Here is a 20,046-nt window from a genome sequence, read left to right as displayed (position 1 = left end):
TGGGTCACATTTGCAAAAATTTCAGCAAAATTTGGGGCTTTTCTGCATTTGCCCTCTTTTTGGCCTCATTAAATTTGGGGCTTTTGCTGGATTTGCTGTTTTTGCAGTGAACATTGCCTGCCACAGTCACATTTGGGTCAGATCTGCATTTGCCCTTTGATTTGGGTTGGAAATTTGCAGATATTTGCTGTCATTTTTTTGGACAACCAGCTCTTTGCAGTGATAGCCTTGAGGCTTTTGGGTTTTCAAGTCTCTTTCAGGGTATCACATTTGCTATGGCTAGGAACAATCAAGATCTATTTGGCGTTCTTCGTGAAGATGATAAGTTGGATAGCACCAACTATCCGATGTGGTCTATTCTCATGAAACATATTCTTGTTGCAAAGCATTTGTGGAATATTGTTTCTGGGGTTGATCTAAGGCCAGCCAATGCTACAGTGGTTGCCTCTACTGCTGGTCCCTTTGCAGGGGGTACTCCTCCTGATGCCTCATCTTCTAGCACTCCTGCTGCTGCTCTTCCAACTCAGGAACAGTCAAGATGGGATGCAAGAGATGCAAATGTACATTCATGTATTGCTTTATCATGCAAGATAATCATTATTCCACACATCCGGTCTTGCAGGACAGCAAAGGATGCTTGGGACAAATTGGCTTCTCTTCATCAGATTCGCAATGAGGCACGTGTTGCATATTTGAGAAGGCAATCACAAGAAGTCAGTATGAATGAAGGTGACTCTATGGATGCATACCTGACAAAGGTCAAGGACCTCATGGAACAACTTGCCAACATTGATGAGGTGGTGCCAAATTCACAGCTTGTCAGTACCACATTGAATGGACTGCCAGATACATATCAAGGGTTTGCTACAACCCTTCGATTAGTGGCCATGGGTAATCCAGCCCACTATTCTTTTGATCAGCTAGTTACTTTGCTTTTGCAGGAAGAGCAAAGCAGAGCTAATAGACAAGCCATTATTCCTGATCATGCATTTGCTTCACAACAGATAGGAAGAGGCAAGGCTTCCAAGCCTATGGGTAAGCCAAAATCTGTGCATAGCAATTGCAATTCCTCCCATGCATCTAAAAATACATCAGATAAGTCAAAGAAGAAAAGATGCAACTATTGTCGCAAGCCTGGACATGACATTTCAGAATGCAGGAAGTGCATTGCCTCAGAGAAAAAGAAAGCAGAATTGACAGTTAATGCCTCACATGCTATTGAATCCCATGAGCCAGCAGATGCTTCACATGCACATGCTCTTCAGGATGATTGGGCATGGGCTGTCCATTGCTCATTTGATCCCTCCAAAGCTAATGCACTCTTTACTGTTGATGATGCTCAGTCCTGGTACTTTGATAGTGGTGCTTCCAAGCATGTCACATCTTGCAGACAGTTGTTTCACTCTTTAGCTGATGCACCTCGAGGGGGGACTGTCACATGTGCTAATAATGCTTCATATGCTGTAAAAGGAATTGGAGATGTGCAACTCACATCTATTTCAAATCATCCTGTCACTTTGACAAATGTTCTCTTTGTGCCTGGAATTGAAGTCAACTTGATCTCAAATTCAGCAATTGCTACTTCAGGTTTCAGAGTGATTTTTGATAGCTACAGATGCCTAGTTTATGATCTTCGTGATGACAATGCCATAGTTCTCACTGGCACTTTGCAAAAGGGGCTTTATCACATTGATCATCACTCAGCTGCACTTTCTATTGAAGCATTTGCAATTTCAGATTCACAGCTTGCTGAAACTCATCTTTGGCATGAGAGAATGGGTCATCTCAATTATAGAGCTCTTGCAAAGCTACATTCACAGCAGATGGCAAATGATGTACCTCAAACTCACACAGTTTCCAAACATGTGTGTGAGGGTTGTCTTTTGGGTAAGATGCATCGGTTTCCTTTGCAAAAGAATTGTTCAAAACTCTCACAAAGGAAATTGCAGCTAGTGCACAGTGATGTCTGTGGCCCAATGAGGACAAATGCCATTGGAGGGTACAAATATTTCATGACTCTCATTGATGATTTCACGAGATATTGCTGGATATATCCTTTAAAAGCCAAATCTGAAGTTCTCTTATGCTTTCAGAGGTGGCTGAATATGGTTGAGAATGAATCAGGATGCAAGCTTGTCACCCTCAACACAGATAGGGGGGGAGAGTATATGTCAAAGGAGTTTGATGCATTTCTGTCTTCATGGGGCATTATTCACTCATGCACTACTCCTTACACTCCTCAGCAGAATCCTGTTTCTGAAAGGAAAAACAGGTCCACAATGGAGATGGCCAGATGCATGCTTAAGGCCAAGTCTTTGCCCAATAAACTTTGGCTTGATGCAGTGATGTGTGCCAACTATGTGCTGAATAGATCGCCTACACGGGCATTGAAGACTATTACACCTTATGAAGCATGGAAAGGCAGGAAGCCTTCACTTTCACACATGAGAGTTTTTGGGTCTCTTGCATATGTTCATGTACCATCTCAGCTGAGACATAAGCTTGATGACAAGGCAATCAAATGCATATTTATTGGTTACAGCCAGGAGAGTAGAGGGTATCGGTTATATCAACCAAATACTGGGAAGATTATTGTCAGTAGAGATGTAATCTTTGCTGAACATTCAGCTTCTCCTCTTGTGGACTGCAAAGCTAAGCCAGATGTTGACATGTTTGATGCCTTTGAATCTTGGTTACCTCTACCATCCTCAGAAGAGGACTTTAACCAATAACATGAGCCTCCTGCAGGCCCTCCACCAAGCAATAATCAACCACTACCCCATGCTGATTTGCAGGTTTCTCTTCCAACACAAAATAATTCCACTATTCATGATGCAGTCATTGAAGAAAGAGCTGTCAATAGACAACAAAGGCAAGTTCCCAGATGGCTTCTTGATACATTGAGGAACAGCAAAAAAGATCAGCCTTTTGCTGCCCGGACAAGGTCAGGGAATAGACAGCATGGTCACTTTCATGAGTTTGCACTCCTTGCTACAGCTTGCAATCAAGAGCCTCTGTGCCATAAAGATGCTTTTGACAACAAAGAGTGGATGGATGCAATGAGAGCTGAGTTACATTCCATTGCTAAAAATGACACATGGGAATTAGTAGATCTCCCTCCCGGCAAGCATGCCATTGGAACCCGGTGGGTCTACAAATTAAAAAGGAAATCTGATGGCAGCATAGATTAATACAAAGCCCGTCTTGTTGCAAAAGGGTATGCCCAACAACAAGGCATTGACTTTGAGAAGACATTTGCTCCCACATCCAGGATTACTACCATTAGATGTGTCATTGCCATTGCAGCCCATCATCATTGGCAAGTGCACCAACTTGACATCAAGACTGCTCTTCTTTATGGGGATCTGCAGGAAGAAGTATATGTCACACAACCTCCTGGCTTTGAGGTTGTTAATTCTGAAAATAAGGTATGCCGGCTTTGGAAAGCCCTTTATGGTTTGAAGCAGGCACTCAAGGCATGGTATGCCAAAATTCATGCACACTTACTATCCCTTGGTTTTCATAATAGTCCCACAGAACCCACTCTTTATGTCTGTGGGAGTGGATCTGATTTTTTAGTGCTGATTTTATATGTGGATGATATGCTCATCACGGGCCCAGATACTCAGCATATTGCAGCTTTCAAGGCTGATTTGCAGCAGGTTTTTGAAATGTCAGACATGGGACAGCTCCACTATTATTTGGGCATTCAGTTTGCTCATGTTCGGGAGCCATTGTCAACAGGAGACATAGAGTTGTCCTATCTTCCCACAGAGGACAACATAGCAGATATGTTTACAAAGGCACTTCCTCGTCCCAAGTTCGAAGTCTTTTGACAGGCCTTACACTTGGTTCCCTTTGTTACATGATCTGACATCCCTTGTACATTCATAGGTGGCTATATACTTTTGGATGAACATGTGCCACCATGACCAGAAAATACCAAGTATTCTGAGACGTTTCCAGAGTACTTCAGCCCATCCCATGGAGGGGGGTTTGTAGGCCATCTCCTGAGTGTTCTAGTGATGCCGTATAGGCCATGGTATGTGCCTTGTAGGCATAAATATAGGCACTTGTAGTGTTAGTGCCTATTAGGCCACATAGGACACTTAGTCCTATGTGACACCTGGGACACTTAGTCCTAGGTCTAGGTACAAGTACTTTGTACTCTTTCTTTTCTATTATCCTAGTTGACGTGACGGCTGATTATCATCGACTCTTTGTATTCTCTTTTGCCTATCGATCCTACATAAATAAGAGAGTGTCTAGAGGATTGGATGGGCAGATGTCTTTAGAAAGAGCATGAACAGAAGGGATCATGCCGTTTGGACATAGGGTGGACATTGTGTGGACGGTGTGGATACTGTGTATGCAGTCAGTCGAAGGTAGTCAAGGGTTGAAGCATGTATGCTTGTGGATGCCTTGCAGCAAGTTGAGAAAGAATAGAATGCGAGGATGTGTAACAATGTTGCCAAGGTTGGCATAATTGGAGTGGTTATGAGGAACCAAGTATGCCTTCGGTGGTGCATCAGAGTGTTGTGTTTTTGGATACTAATGTACATGTGGGTGTTGCTGTTGGGGATCCAGAGACCATTAGGCCAACATTGCATGTAGGCTTTGTTAGTTGCCTTGGAGTATGATACTCGGCAGGTTCTGCAGGTAGTGGCTGTAGTAGCGAGTTTTGGAAGGGATTGATGCCACAGGTAGAAGAAAAGCTAAGAGTTCATTGATGGAAACTACACATGAGTCTATGTGTGTGGTGACAGATGGTGTTCAAACTCCAGTGGTGCATGCTGACGTGCATGTGCTAACTAGGAATGCTATACCACAAGGCTTGAACGGAGTACATAAATGAGTTCTATCAGTCTGTGTACTGGTTGTATATCACGTTATTGTCACATGCACCCCTGCACTTGGGTGTTTCCATCTTAGGTTTAGGGATAGGTTTAGGTCCAGCCTAGGATAGGAGCCCTTCTGGGCCCCCTCAAGGCTGGAACAAGTGAAGAGAATGGCAGGGGAAGGGCTGCCTTTATAGGCTACCTTGCACCCCTCCCTAGGGCTGCCTTTATGGGGCCTAGGGCTGGCATTTATGGGGCCAGCCAACCAGCCCCAAAAGCCCTATAAATAGGGGGCCTCCAGGCCCTCTTTCCTCATTCAGTTCTCCCAGCACTTCAGCCTCCTAAAGCTCCTCTTAGCCCCCTCTGAACAGCCTGACACTCACCCCCAGTGGCCCTCTGACCAGCCTCAGCCTTTGGCATCGGTTCAGCCCTTTGGGAAGGTGTTCACGCAGCGCATTAGACGGGGAGTCGGGACAGCGAACGGAGTAAGGTTTGGGGTCTGTTTCAGCAGCTCTTTTCAGTTATCTCTTATAGTTTTACACAGCTCATTCTCAGCTCTTTATTTCAGTCATCTCTCAGCTCTCATAGGTTCTATCACTCCTAGCTTTCACTCTCTCACTCACGCAGTAACCCTGAATTCCGGTGGACAGCACAAGCCTTTTCCTTGCCTTGCAGAAGCGTCCTACATCGTCAGTGTGGACAGCATCAAGGTCTCGGTATTGGTCAATGTTGCCTCTCAGGTCTTTGTGTCTGCTATACGTGTGCACAGTGAGCTCTTAAGAGCGCGTTCTGTGCTCTCTCGAAGAGTGTTTCTTTGTATTTCTCAGTTCTCCAAGTATAAAGCAAATTCTCCCTTGATTGGGGGAGGGGGCCCTCAGTGGGTATAGGGACCCAATCGGTTGTCAACTCTACTCTCTCTCTACCCTCATCTCCTTTCTCTCTCTATGGTAAACAACACTAATTCCTCGCTAAAGGTTTAAAGAAGGTCTTGTTGTGACAGATTACCGTTGCATGTTACAGTTACATACTGGGGGTTAAAATGTTGACAACGTATCTGTTGATGAAGCGAAAACTGCCCATAAGTCTGATTTTGTTTGTTGCGATAAGGCTAGACAGTGCATCAGTTGTGAAAAGTGACGCATGTTGTGTGGTGTGCAGAGAAATGTTCAAGCTGGTCATGTGATGGGGAAGGAAGATGGTGATATGCCATATACGGTATTTGATGGCATCAAGTGATGAACACAAGAACTGAACAATGTATAGTTCAGTTGTCGCAGGTGTACATGCATGTGGGTTGTTTTGAGTGTTTTTGTTTGTTAATGGCTAGAGCAATGAAGGATTGATGTGGATAGCACCCTTGGGGGAACTTTGATGTGGTTCATGTCAAAGAAAGGTTGCATGTGATTGGCAGCATTTGATGTTGATATGGCATCAATTGATGAGCAGAAGAACTGAACAATGTATAGTTCAGTTGTCACAGGTGTACATGCATGTGGGTTGTTTTGAGTGTTTTTGTTTGTTAATGGCTAGAGCAATGAAGGATTGATGTGGATAGCACCCTGGGGGGAACTTTGATGTGGTTCATGTCGAAGAAAGGAAGCGCTCCTACTCAAAAACAAGACACCGATTGGTCCCAAACGTTGGCGCTCATTTGAAGCCAAGCGGCTGATTACAAAGGTCTCTAGGAAGCAAAACCAACGGCCGCAGACTCCCCATCAAGCCCACCCTATAATTTCCCTGCTCAACTTCAAACGGTGAATGGCATCCAATCACTAGTCAATCCTGTATCCTCAGCCAACCAAAGTATGCAACAGAGACCCCAATAGCATCCAATGTCTGAGCCACACCTGCAATCGCACAACCAAGTACCCAACCAGACAAACACGGCTGAACAACTGCAAGCAAAGTCCTCATCAACAGCTAAACTCTGGTGCAATCAAACAACCAAACTCTTCCCAACAGATTGCCTCAATCTATAGCCTCCCTGGCCACTGCCTAAAAGCATAAATCAACCCTTCTTCGCGAGGAAAGAAACCCAAACGCAATAACTAGCCAGCAACCAATCAGGGAACGGCAAAAGCAGGCAAAGACAAGCCTTTTTCTACCCGGAATCCACAGAAGAAAGGTCACCTGGGCTGGAAAACCCTAGATCCTGCGAAGATCAGCTGATTCTACCCTGGCACAGTCCCAAGAGCAGCTTAAAAGCGAACACACAGGCCTGGAAGGTTACCAAAACCAGTCACAACACCCAAAAAGCTCCAGAAAATCTGGTCGAAATCTCCTGTAGAGCCTGAAAGCCTGAAAAAGCAAGTCGGAGTTCACTCGGAGCAGCCTGGTCAAGTCCAGAACTCCTAGAACAGCCCTAGAACCAATCATAGGCGCACCTAGAACAGCCTGGAAGAGCCCAAAACCAAATCGCAAACTGGAACAGACACCCTGGTAAAAATCGCCACCTGCAACAGGCTCCTGGATCAATTGCAATTTGCTCTGGCAAGCCCTGGATCACCTGGAACTGGTCCCTGGGTAAAAACAAATTTCCCTGGCAGGCTTTGGATCACCTTAAACTGGCCCCTGGGTAAAAACGAATTTCCTTGGCAGGCTCTAGATCACCTGAAACTGGCCCCTAGGTAAAAACGAATTTCCCTGGCAAGCTCTGGATCACCTGAACCTAGCCCCTGGGTAAACTTGAATTTCCCTGGCAGGCTCTGAAACTGGCCCCTGGCTAAAAACGAATTTTCCTGGCAGGCTCTGGAACCTCCTGGTAAAAAGCGATTTGACTCTAGCAACACCTGGCAGGCTCTGGCAGCTCCAAACTGATGAACTAGCTCCTCTGGAACGGATTTGTCCAATTGAATCCAAAAGAAGGGCTCCCCTCCCCCCCCCCCCCTTTGAAAGCCCTAGGCTCCAAAAAGCAATGTTTTTTAATTGCACCACTCTTTTGGCTCCTAAAAGCAGTTTTTTAATTGCACCACTCTTTTAGCCCCCCTGTTGCACACTTTGGCCCTAGGAATTAATTGCCTAGTAACTGGGTGCACATTCACTATTTCCAAGGGCCCACTAGGAATTTTAATTCCCCAAGTCCCGCCCCATGGCCGGACCCTCGTGCCCTAGAGGCTCAAGGCGGTCACGCGCAAATTACGGGAGTCGCAAATCAAAAGTCCCATAATTTCACATCCTCGTGACATGGATAGCATTTGGCTTTTGCAGCTGCTGAGCACACGTTCTATGCACCACAACTGGGGGAATATGTTAGGTGAAAATTTAATTAATGGCCATTAGGCATGTTGAACAGGTTTTAGAACTACTGGCGAGAGGCTATGCCAAGGTATTTGTAAGCCCACCGCCGCTATGGAGTCCAAAGTGGAGTGTTTTGAGAGCTTTCGGAATGTGACTGTTTCACATCAGATGGGTCGCTAGAGCCCGAGATATGCAATGTGTGGTTGCATTCCGCGGAGGGGGGGGGGTAGAGTGGTTAGTTTTAAAAGCAGCTAAGGAGTGTAAATAAGTGTCTGGAGGATTGGAGGGGGGGGGGATCTCTAAGAGAGCACAAAGAGAAGGGTATCATGTCTTGTGGACGTCATGTCGACACTGGATTCCAAGTCGATACTGTATATATATAGTTTTCCTTGGAATGGACGTGTTGTTTTTGTGGAAACTTGTCTTTGTGACATTTATCCATTAAAGCAACTTCATGTTTATCCAGTAACATAAAATTGGAAGACAGTCGGCCCTAGGCTGCCTAATTCTGTTAGCAAGCTAATTGAGAGTAACAAAACAGAGCAGAGCAGCTAAGGCATGAGATATTGCATCAACAAATGCAACCTGACTATATACACATCAAAGATCACCTCTTGACATAAATCAATATGAGAATAAGGAATAAAGGAAAAACTGACCTGATTCACTGTATTGATGTAATTAATGCAAGACCTCAGCAACACTAAACGTCTGTAGATCAAAGCACACCAACCAATCTGTTTCAAGGAACAAAAAAAGAAAGAAAAGCCACCTCTTCAAGAAAATCCACAACGATTCAGAAGAATTGCCTCTCGAGGCATAGCTTGCCACCAACATGTTTGACACAGTATTAGCAGATGTGAAAGTACACAGAACGTTTGAAAATTCATGTAGAGCATGTACAACCTTCTCTTATAGTGTATCCTCCAGGTGTAAAAAGAAGCACAGAAAAATATTTGAAAAACACAAACATTATTACAAAATAAAGAAAATTTTTAGCTCTTATTTAATTTTGCAACAATGACATCCACTTTCCGCATTAACCTGGTTTACTGTGTAAGGAATAGTCTCATAAAATCCCCAGGATCTCTCACTGCTATTATGGAGAGGGTGATCTTCTGAGTTGTAAGAGGATTCAAATCACACACCTCATGATTTCCACGGAACAGCTCTGAACCAAAGACTATGAGATACACGAGGGTCCCCAGGAAGAAGTAGACTTGCAGGATGTGTCACCTCTCAGTGGCCCAGATGGAGACACATGATCATCCAATACCCAGGTCATGGGTAAGCACTATCTGTTCTTTAAAGATGATGGGAACACAATGTCAATATCCTTACAGAAACCAGATCAAGGGCCGCTAATCTAGGTCATCCGACAGGTATATACGGCTCTTGTGGAGTACTTGTGCAGGCAGACATGGGTCTGCAAGGAGCACCCACATTGCTCAGATACGAGAGATTCCATCTCTTAAGAAAATTGCATCCCGCCTTTGACCAAGTAGGGATTTGCATCTACTAGCACAAGACAAGGGATTCCATCCCTCAAGAAAACCGCGTGCCGTCTTTCGTCAAGTACTGCCCTGAAGCTACCAAATCAAATCCTTCTTCAGCTGAACATGCCCAGCTCAACCCCATTATGATCTAGTTCTGCCTTTGTTTATGGATGAGGGGGGAATCCATGAAAGTTGGCAGCTGCACACCCTGCTAAACTTGTTGCACCACCATTAAGCATGGCAGGGATCAGATCACTATATGCTGTGTGTTGAAGTCTTTTGTTCTGTGGTGGGGACAAGCACGTAGGCTCTCTTTCTTGCATTTTTCGCATCCCATGTTATATCTGATTTCAGTTCCTTCATTGGGGGGGTAAGAGGGAACAGGTTTCAGATTTCCAGATCAGTCCGCCAAGGATGCCCTCTTGCCCTTTTTTTTTTCTGTTTGTGGCGGAAGCTATGAGTATCTACATTAGATCTCAAGCTGATATTTATGGGCTGAGGCTTCCTATCCGCCGGGAAGAAGAGCTCCTGGATAGTGAGTTGGCAGATGACACGGCTGTTTTTTTGGATGCCTCCCCCAGGACACTCACTTCCTTCCGAACAGCCTTGGATTTATTTTGCATGGCTACAGGTGCACACATTAATTGGCATAAATCCAATGGTTTTTGGATTTGCGATGATGACACCCCGGATTGGGGTAATGATATTGGCTTCACTTGGGTACAGAGGGGCATCTCAGTCAGATATTTGGGCTGCTAAGTTGGGGTGGGCATCTCTCCTTCACAACAGTTTGCTCCGGTGTTGGAGAGCATATGAAGAAAGCTCCTTTTCTGGAGCTCAGCCAAACTTGATTTGGCTTCCACGGTGGTGGTGGTTAACCAGGTTCTTCTAGCCACAGCATGGTTTGTATGCTCTTGTTGGTGCCACTCTAGGGATCATATCACTCAGCTTAAGAGGCCTATACGAAACTTTTTATGGAGTGGTCTAGATGGCACAACTGATGTTACAGCCAGGGTGGCTTGGAAGACCTTGATTCTTCCTACAAGAGAAGGGGGTTTGAATATCATCGACACGGATCTACAGTGCAAAGCCTTACTCTGCAAGGTCGTTGTGAGAGGACTTATGCCAGGGCAAGAGCCTTGGAAGGATTTCTTTATTAGATGCATACAATCTCACACACCCACTTCAGGAGAGGATTGGACACACAGTACTAGATGGGTTTTCACCACAGCCCACCTCAGATCTCCCTCTTCCCCTCTTATGGTTGCTATCCTGAAAGCATGAGCCAGCTTCAAGAGTACTCTTCGCAGGATTCCCCCATCCACCCATGAAGAGATTGAAAGACAGCCTATGATGTGGAATGACAGGATTTTGGATGAGCATGGCAGACCACTTGGAGCTTCTCCGTACATGCAGTGGCCAAGATGGGAGAGGGGCCCTGCATCTACTCTGGGAGCATGGAAAGCCTTCAAGAAGCTTCCTGCAGACCGACGGGCCGAGATGGTTCTTAATCTCAGAGGGAGTGCAAGGAGAGTCCAACAGATTGATGCAGCCTTGCCCTTGGATTGGGTGAACACAGATGACATGCCTATTACTTGCTCCACCTGGATGGGGGGATTTTCCAAATTGGGAGTTCCTTTACAGGTGATTGCTTTTCATGACACACATGAGAATGCCTTAGTCTTTGATGTTTCTTCGGGGGGTAGGCTGTCCAAATCCACAGACGATATCTTGTTGGAGGTACCGTTTCAGCCAGTCAGGATAGTGGGCTTCATGGAGCATGGCTCTTTTTCACAGTGGTACTTGGATCCTGACCCGCTTCTCATCACCATGGGCTCATGGAGGTTGTGGCTTTATGGAGGTGTCCCAATTAAGTTTTTGCAGTGGGACCCTGGGGAATGGGAATGGATAGATGAAGGGCACCAAGAGAAGGGCATCCCCTTCTTTCGTTACACGGTCAATAATGCCAGGAAATTCCAGCTCAGCTGTAGGGGTTGGAGGCCTACCAGAGCTCATCATTGGGAGAACTTTCAGATTTCTGCTCATTTGCAGAAATTTTTTTGGCAGAGGCTCTGGAAATCCCACCGGAATAGAAAAATCACTCTCTTCTTTTGGCTTTCTATTCATGGTGGGATAGCAGTAAACCAATGGAGCTCCAGGTTCGGAGCTGACCCCTCTTGCCCTCGTTGCCTTTCTGCTTTGGACACAATACAGCACTACCTTTGGGATTGTAGACAGGCGAGAATCATATGGAAGGGGATTGCAAGACTTTTCAGCACTTTTGTTCGCCTACCTTTCTGTATGACCTAGGGATCAATGGCTTGGCTCACTCTTTCAGAGCCTCAGGTCTTTTTTGAGAGACTTGACTCCTCTTGGGCTCTTCACATCCGACGACACCTTGTGGAGTCGTGCTCTCTAAAGGATGTTCCGGCCACTCTCTTCAGGGCTGCTCATTCCTCGATCGACTCTCCATGGGAGCTCTTAGCTAGCATTGCAGCATGGCACATTTGGAGAGCCAGATGCACTGAGGCTTTGGAGGGTTCTCAAGTTCACCCTTCTCAGATCTTGGCCAGTACTTGGACAGATACGGTACACACTCTGATGGCCATTTGGGCGACCATGCAGGGATCATCTCGAGTAGCCTCTTCCAGGAGAGTTACTTTTCTAAGAGATTAGAGAGACTCTCCCTTCTTTGCTGAGACTTCTACAGGATTGAGTTGGCATTTTCAGCCTCAGCCTTGGTTTCTTTCTACCTCATTCCTCTGAGGTGTTTTTTATTACATGCTTAGCATGTTGTATTTCCGCACAGAGCTTGCTCTAGCGAGTTTCTTTCTTACTTAATAGAAGTCTCTTTTTTGCAAAAAAAAAAAAAAGACATTTATTAAGTCTTTTTTTTTCATCCTCCCTAAGACGTGTTATCAAAACTATAAGATCATGAGCCTCTGAGTGATCATGAGAAATCAACACCCGATACTGAATGGATTCACATATATGTGTTTGATGATCATGGCACTTTGCATGGCAACACTTTTTGAGTAAATCCTCACAAATTTCATTTGGGCTGGAGATGGTTTGTATGGTGAGCTGCCAGCTAGTCCCTAGTTTCCACCCCTCTCTACCTCCATCTGCCCTCTTCCACTCCACTCCACCTTCCCTAGCCTGCCCACCCCCAACCATCCTTGCTGCTGGACCTATATGGCGGCCTGTACATGCCCGTATAGGTGGTACAGGCCTACACAAGCTCTGCCTCTCCTCCACCTCAGTTTACCTTCCCCCCTCCTGACTAACCCCTACCTCACATTCCCTTTACCTTGGCCCTCCTCGCCCTTGCCTTTCTGTTAGACGCCTTTGGTTCCAACTAGCTAACACGTAGTGAAATTCCCATACTAAGATTCAAGTTGCTTGATTGGAGAATGACTTTCTCTTCAGCCAATCCTTTTTCCACTCCTTCACCGACCTTGACAACATGTTTATTCTCTAAAGACGAGTAGCAGCAGCTCAAGAAAGATGTTGAAGCTGAGAGTGCGACCATTATCTTTGCATGCATCCATGGCTCTCATCCTTCTAGAAGCCAAGCCAGAGACTATATGATTGCAGCCCTACCCCTGACACATCCCAGCACTCCTGAAACCCCTGATCTGCAAAATAACCACACACAACATCAGAACTGAGCAGGCTGCTCACCACCCAACCGTGACATCTACGGGATGTGATCCCGAATCAGAAGATGTCCCCCCGAGCCACGAGCTGAGCTACTGGCACGAACTCCCAATCAGATCCCAACCAGCCTGGTGTCCCATACCACCAGGTGGCGCTGTGAAGCCCTGGATCTGCCACTGGGCCTTGGGCTACGCTAAGATGCAGGCGCGCGTCCGCGACACAATCCAGGATCAGACCTAGCACCTGGGAACGAGACTTGCTCCCAACTGCTCTCTGAGAACTGAACCCCCTGGGCCTCTTTTATAGACTCGGGCCCCGGCGCCAAAAATAGCGAAGACCTATAAATAGTTCGTACCCTTGCCACTCAACCCGAGAATCAAGCCTGCCTAGCTCTAAGCCTCCCCAGGCTAACCTGAGCTAGTTCTGTGTACCTAGTACACGTCAGATACCGATCCGTGCACATGACATACTCCCCCTCCTCTAAGAACTCACTCCTGAGTTCGGTAAGAAATCGGGAAATGTTCTTTGGAGGTTTTGTAATGTCTCCCATGTTGCATCCTCCTCAACACGATCCTTCCACTTAATCTTGTATTCCGTGATAGTACGATTTCGAATCTGTCTTTCACGAAATTCAAGAATAGATTCAGGTTCGTGAGGAATAAAAGTTAAATCTGTAACTTCTATAATCTCATGAGGAGAAACAATTTGATCATCTGCACCCAATACTTCTTTCAGTCTACTGACATGAAAGACTGGATGTACTTTAACATCAGGAGGCAATTCTAGTCGATATGCAACTGGTCCAATTCTTTTAATGACCTTGAATGGGCCACAATATCTGGGGGATAATTTCGGAACCAAACCAGTACTTAGGCTCTTGGATTCCTTAGGAATTCTCAAATATACCATCGTTCCTTCAGAGAACTCTCTAGGTGAACGATGTCTATTAGCATAAAATCTGTCCCGATCTTGGGCACTTCTAATAGACTCCTTGGCAAACTGCAACATTTCCTGCATGTCTTGCAAGAAGTTCTTAGCAGCATCATTTTGAATCCCTTTTAATCCAACCATAACTGGTGACTTAGGTTGAAACCCGTACATAAGCATAAAAGGACTATAACCTGTACTAGAATGCTTTGCACTGTTGTAAGCAAATTCAATCATGGGTAGATAATCTTCCCATGAAGACTGTCTCTTAGATACATATGCCCGAAGCATGTCTTCAACCAACTGGTTGACCTTCTCTGTACTGCCATCGGATTGTGCATGATCCGAGGAACTCATACTTAGAGTAGTTTCCAACTTCTCAAATACAAGTGTCCAGAAGTTACTTGTAAACTTTGAGTCCCTGTCACTGACTATGTCAGATGGCAAACCATACAGCTTGAACAAGTGGTCCACAAACTCGTGAGCCAGCTGAACAGCTGAAATAGTTGTTCTTGTAGGTAAGAATCTAGCCATTTTTGTCAAACGGTCGACTATGACCCAAATGGAGTCATGACCCTTGCGCGTTCGAGGCAAACCAGTAATAAAATCCATGGAAATACTTTCCCACTTATTACCTGGAATCTGTAATGGCTGTAATAAGCCCGCGCTCCTAAGGCGTTCAGCCTTAGTAACCTGACAAACTCGGCAACCTACCACATAGTTCTCTACGAATGCACGCATCTTAGGCCAATAAAAGGTATGCTTCACAAGAGACAGAGTCCTATGTATACCTGGATGTCCCGCACTAGGAGCATCATGACACTCCCAGAGAATCTTGGATTTTAGGTCCAGAACATCAGGTACACAAATCTTTTCATTCCGGAACAGCAAGCCGTTCCTAATCATCCACTGACCTCCCGCCGCCTGTATCCTAGGTGGCACAATCCCTGAGTCCTGGTCAACCATGGAGCTCCCATCCTGGACTCTCCGCCAATAAGAACTGAAATGACTATCAGTTGCGTATAGCCCTCTCAAGGATTGAAATAGGTCTGAGGATATTTCCGTAAATGACAAAGCATTTACAAACTTAACTCGACTTAAGGCATCCGCCACCCTATTCAACGAACCCTTACGATAACGTATTTCGAAATCAAAATCCTGCATTAACTCTGCCCATCTTGCTTTCCTTCCTCTCAATTCTGATCCATCACACACATACTTAATTGACTGGTGATCAGTCAATACAAGGAACTTTGAACCATACAAGTAGTGTCTCCAAACCTTGAGAGCATACACTACCGCATAAAGTTCCTTCTCAAGTGTGGGCCAACGATACTGAGTGTCGTCTAGCTTCTTACTCTCAAAAGCTACAGGTCTGCCCTCTTGGAATAGAGCTGCCCCAATCGCATAATCGCTCGCATCAGCCTCTAAAACATAAGGCCGGGTAGGATCGGGTAATGCAAGAACGGGTGCTTCCTTGATAGATAACTTCAAGGTTTCAAAAGCCTTGTTCATTGCATCATTCCAAGGGATCGGCTGAGTAGACCTGCGTCCACGACCTTTCAATATGTTGGTCAAGGGTACCGTGATTTGTGAGTAATCACGGACGGACTTCCGGAGAAATACCGTAAATCCTAGGAAAGAGCGAAGTTGTTTCACAGTCTGAGGTATAGGCCAATCTAAAACCTTCTGGATACGATCCAGATCAATGCTAATACCTTCAGAAGAAATCTTGTGTCCTAAGTAAATGATCTCCTTCATAAAGAAGTCACATTTACTCATCTTGGCATAAAGCTTATGCTGTCTTAGAACAAGTAAGACAACCCGAAGGTGTCCTATATGATCCTCAAGCGTTTTACTATATACCAAGATATCATCTAAGAACACGACAACAAATTTGCCCAGATAATCTCTGAACAAATCGTTCATCATCTGCTGAAAAGTAGCAGGAGCATTGGTCAAACCAAAAGGTAATACGAGGAACTCGTAATGACCATACCTAGTCCGGAATGCGGTCTTATCTATGTGTTTAGCATAGATACGGATTTGGTGATAACCCGTACGCAAATCAATCTTAGTGAAATACTTCGCTCCGGCCAAACGGTCTATCAAATCATCAGAACGAGGTAAAGGATAGCGATTCTTAATTGTAACTTTATTTAATCGTTTATAATCTATACACATCCTCCAGGAAGAATCCTTCTTCTTTCTCAAGAGGACAGGTGCACCCCAAGGAGATTTACTTGGGCGGATATAGCCCATATTCAGGTAATCCTGAAGCTGGATAGCTAACTCATCCTCCTCTACCTGGCTCATCCTATACGGTGGTACACTGATAGGTTGAGCCCCTGGGACTAAGTCTATGCGATGATCTACTGCCCTTTCTGGAGGTAACCCTTCCGGCAGTTGAGCTGGGAATACGTCCTTAAAATTATCTAACAACGTTCTCAATTCTTGGTGTTCAAACACACTTAATTCATTTTTGTTAATTACCGAAACAACAAATGTAGAAAGTGGAATCAAAACACACTGATAGACATCATAATGAGAAGTGTTCAATATATTCCGAAGCTGCATCGCAGATACAATAGGCCCCTGAGAAGGGATAATCTTATCACACTGAATACAAAATTGGGTGCCTTTGTCTACAAAAGAAAGCGTATGCTCCGTCCATCCGATCTGGATATTGTGGGTTTTAAACCACTCTATCCCGATCAACAAGTCTACATGCTCTAGATGCATAACATAACATGTGAGAGCTCCCGTGTAGGCTTGAATCCGGATGGGAAGCGCTTCAACCTTGCGATCCCAAAACTGCTTCCCGGCTGGAAGCTGCACCTCGTAGGTGTGGTCGCTAGGTACTGTGGACAGCCCCATCTTCTGCACAAATTTGTAATTAACAAAATTGTGAGAGCTGCCCGGATCAAAGAGAATGTGAACCCGTTGGTCCCTAACTTCTCCATAAACTCGGAAAAGATCATGGGAACCAAACAACGAAGTATTAAAGGTACAATTACAAGAAAGGGGGCAGGTAATGACATTTACTGAAATACCTGTCATCGTAACCTGATTGGCTCCCTTGGCTGCGGTACGCGGACCTGCCTGGAGCTTCGGTCCTAGCACCAATCTCTGGTTCTTTCGCTTAGGACACTCATTCTTCGTGTGGCCCCGCTCCTCGCAATAAAAACACCGGCCCTCTTTCTTGAGCCTGAGAGTGCGAAGGAATCGGGCCTTACCATTCTTCGCAGGAGTTAAGCTTTTCCTGGAGGCGTTGTCCGTAGACTTCGTCTCCCCAATACCAGTCGCATGCTGAAAGAACTTGCGTTTGTTCTTTCCGCTGATCTCGGTAACTGTGGTTGCCTTGGTTCCGGCCATGGTATCATCATATATGCGCGCATATGTCATGGCCTCCTGCAATGTTGTGCACTTGTTATTCTTAATCTGTAACTTATAGGAGTCTGGCAAACCATCCACGAAAAAACCTAACAAGGTTACAGGATCCATTTTGGTGGCCCTGGTTTGCAGATCCCTAAATCTCTGAAGATAAACTTCAAAAGTTAAATTCAATTTTGACATATCGAGGGCTTTGAGCTTGCCGACGATATCGTAGTCATCTTCCTTCTTCAGGAACTCCTTCCTGAAGATACCCTCAAATTCTATCCAAGTATCAGGCTTAGGCTGGAGTTCTTTCCACCATAGCAAGGCTTTACCTGACATAAACCCTGCTGCAAGCTGAATCTTTTTCTCGTCTGGATAGGGGTGAAATTGGAAGTGAACTTGCCACTTGTGCAGCCAAGTGTCAACCACCTCCTTTGTTCTTGATTTCTGGTCACCTGGAAAGGGATCCGGAGTGATATTCGGGCCTAGCACGGAGGCCATGGCATCCACATACCGGATGCGCAGTCAACGATAGAGGCTGTACGGACTGCTGACGTGGCCTGTACGGCTGCTGACGCAGTCCGTACGGTGGCTGTAGGTGCAGGCGCAGCTGCTGTACGGAGCAGCTGCAGGTACCGAAGTTGACGGTACAGTCCGTACAGGCTGTACGGCTGTAGCTGCAGCTGTACGAGCTGGTACGGGAGCCTTGGGAGCAGCGCTGGGCTGACGCAGGCAGGGGCTGCAGCAGAGGAGCTGATCGAAACTGGGCGCTGCTGAAGGGCGAGGCGGGCTGGTACAAATCTCGAGGTGGATTCTCGAAACTTGGGCTGCTGGTGTGTTGTCTAGCACCCAGCCCCCCATCTATATAGGGTGCAGGGCGGCCTAATTTGGAAGCTAGGCTTCCAAAGAAGGCTGAGCCCCTCCAGCTTTGGAGGGGTGCTTTTGCGAAAAAAGCACCTGAGCCCCTCCAACTTTGGAGGGGTGCTTTTTTCGCAAAAAAGCACCTTCTTCCTGCCCTTCTTCCTGCGCAGGCTGCACGCAGCCCTAGGCGCAGGCTGTTCGCAGCCTGTTGCGCAGGCTGTGGTCAGCCTGTTGCGCAGGCTGTCCTGCCCCTACAGCCTCGCCTAACTGCGTCCTTTCTACTCCCCGCATACTCTACTCCCAAGCTGTCAATTTCCTGCCCTACTCTCCTTCCTTTCTGCTCTCCTTCTCCTCCCTCAGACTTCTCTCTGTAGCCTTCAGAATTTTCGATTCAATTTCACTCCTCTTCTTCCTCCTTTTCCAGATATTTCCTCACCCCTTCTACCCCAGGTAGACAGCAAAAACGCAGCAGGAAATCTCGAATTTTAGGGCATACCTGGAAGAGAAATCCGTCAAATTTCTCGCATCAGAAGTTCCTACCTCAGGAGTTGGCTCTGATACCAACTGACACATCCCAGCACTCCTGAAACCCCTGATCTGCAAAATAACCACACACAACATCAGAACTGAGCAGGCTGCTCACCACCCAACCGTGACATCTACGGGATGTGATCCCGAATCAGAAGATGTCCCCCCGAGCCACGAGCTGAGCTACTGGCACGAACTCCCAATCAGATCCCAACCAGCCTGGTGTCCCATACCACCAGGTGGCGCTGTGAAGCCCTGGATCTGCCACTGGGCCTTGGGCTACGCTAAGATGCAGGCGCGCGTCCGCGACACAATCCAGGATCAGACCTAGCACCTGGGAACGAGACTTGCTCCCAACTGCTCTCTGAGAACTGAACCCCCTGGGCCTCTTTTATAGACTCGGGCCCCGGCGCCAAAAATAGCGAAGACCTATAAATAGTTCGTACCCTTGCCACTCAACCCGAGAATCAAGCCTGCCTAGCTCTAAGCCTCCCCAGGCTAACCTGAGCTAGTTCTGTGTACCTAGTACACGTCAGATACCGATCCGTGCACATGACAACCCCCCTAACCTCTATGTGCACCTTGTCGATGCTCATCTTTTGGGGAGAGGCCTCTTTCAGGTGGTCTTTGATTTTTCAGACACTTCCTTCACACTATTCACGGCTAGATCTTGTTCCAAAGGCATTTTCTCTCACCTTGTACTTTGAGGTTCGAACCTATGGAAAAAGACAAAAGAATCGCCTCCCTCCTCATCAAATTTATTGGGCTTCCACAGGTTTACAATCAGCTCTCCCCACCATTGGAGCACTATTTGAAGTGCTCACGGAAGTACCTCCTCTCCCTAGGTTTCCTACGTCTGAGTAGACCAAATGAGGCAGATGGACTGCCATGTGTTAGGGCCATTGTTTATGCCACTAACATGTTGAGACCACATTATACTTTAGTGACCAAATGGATGCGCTCCCTCTTCCAATAAAGGCTTGAGATTACAAGACACCATGACCAATGTTGGATATGTAGATGCGCTTTGCCAAAGACTGCCCAAAAAAGAAAATGCACACCAAGAAGAAAAGAAAAAGAATTTCCCCTCCTCGAAATGACAAGGGGTTTTCCACCACCTC

At 46.1% G+C, this 20,046-nt stretch overlaps 1 protein-coding gene across 1 annotated transcript in view; it reads right to left on the bottom strand.

The window, feature by feature from the left end:
• Window positions 1–20,046, bottom strand: part of LOC147884648 (uncharacterized) — a 79,174-nt gene that overhangs the window by 46,379 nt on the left and 12,749 nt on the right. Inside the window, exon 3 of the mRNA XM_087397559.1 lies at window positions 8,735–8,786. Coding sequence (XP_087253685.1) covers window positions 8,735–8,786 — 52 coding nt within the window. The remainder of the gene's footprint in view (window positions 1–8,734; window positions 8,787–20,046) is intronic.

The sequence above is a fragment of the Dipteris shenzhenensis genome, chromosome 26 (assembly GCF_047967505.1).
Source record: "Dipteris shenzhenensis isolate YYH24624 ecotype China chromosome 26, Dip_SZ_1.0, whole genome shotgun sequence".
Classification (NCBI taxonomy): domain Eukaryota; kingdom Viridiplantae; phylum Streptophyta; class Polypodiopsida; order Gleicheniales; family Dipteridaceae; genus Dipteris; species Dipteris shenzhenensis.
Note: the sequence above shows the minus strand (reverse complement) of the source record. Positions and strands in the feature narration are given on the sequence as shown.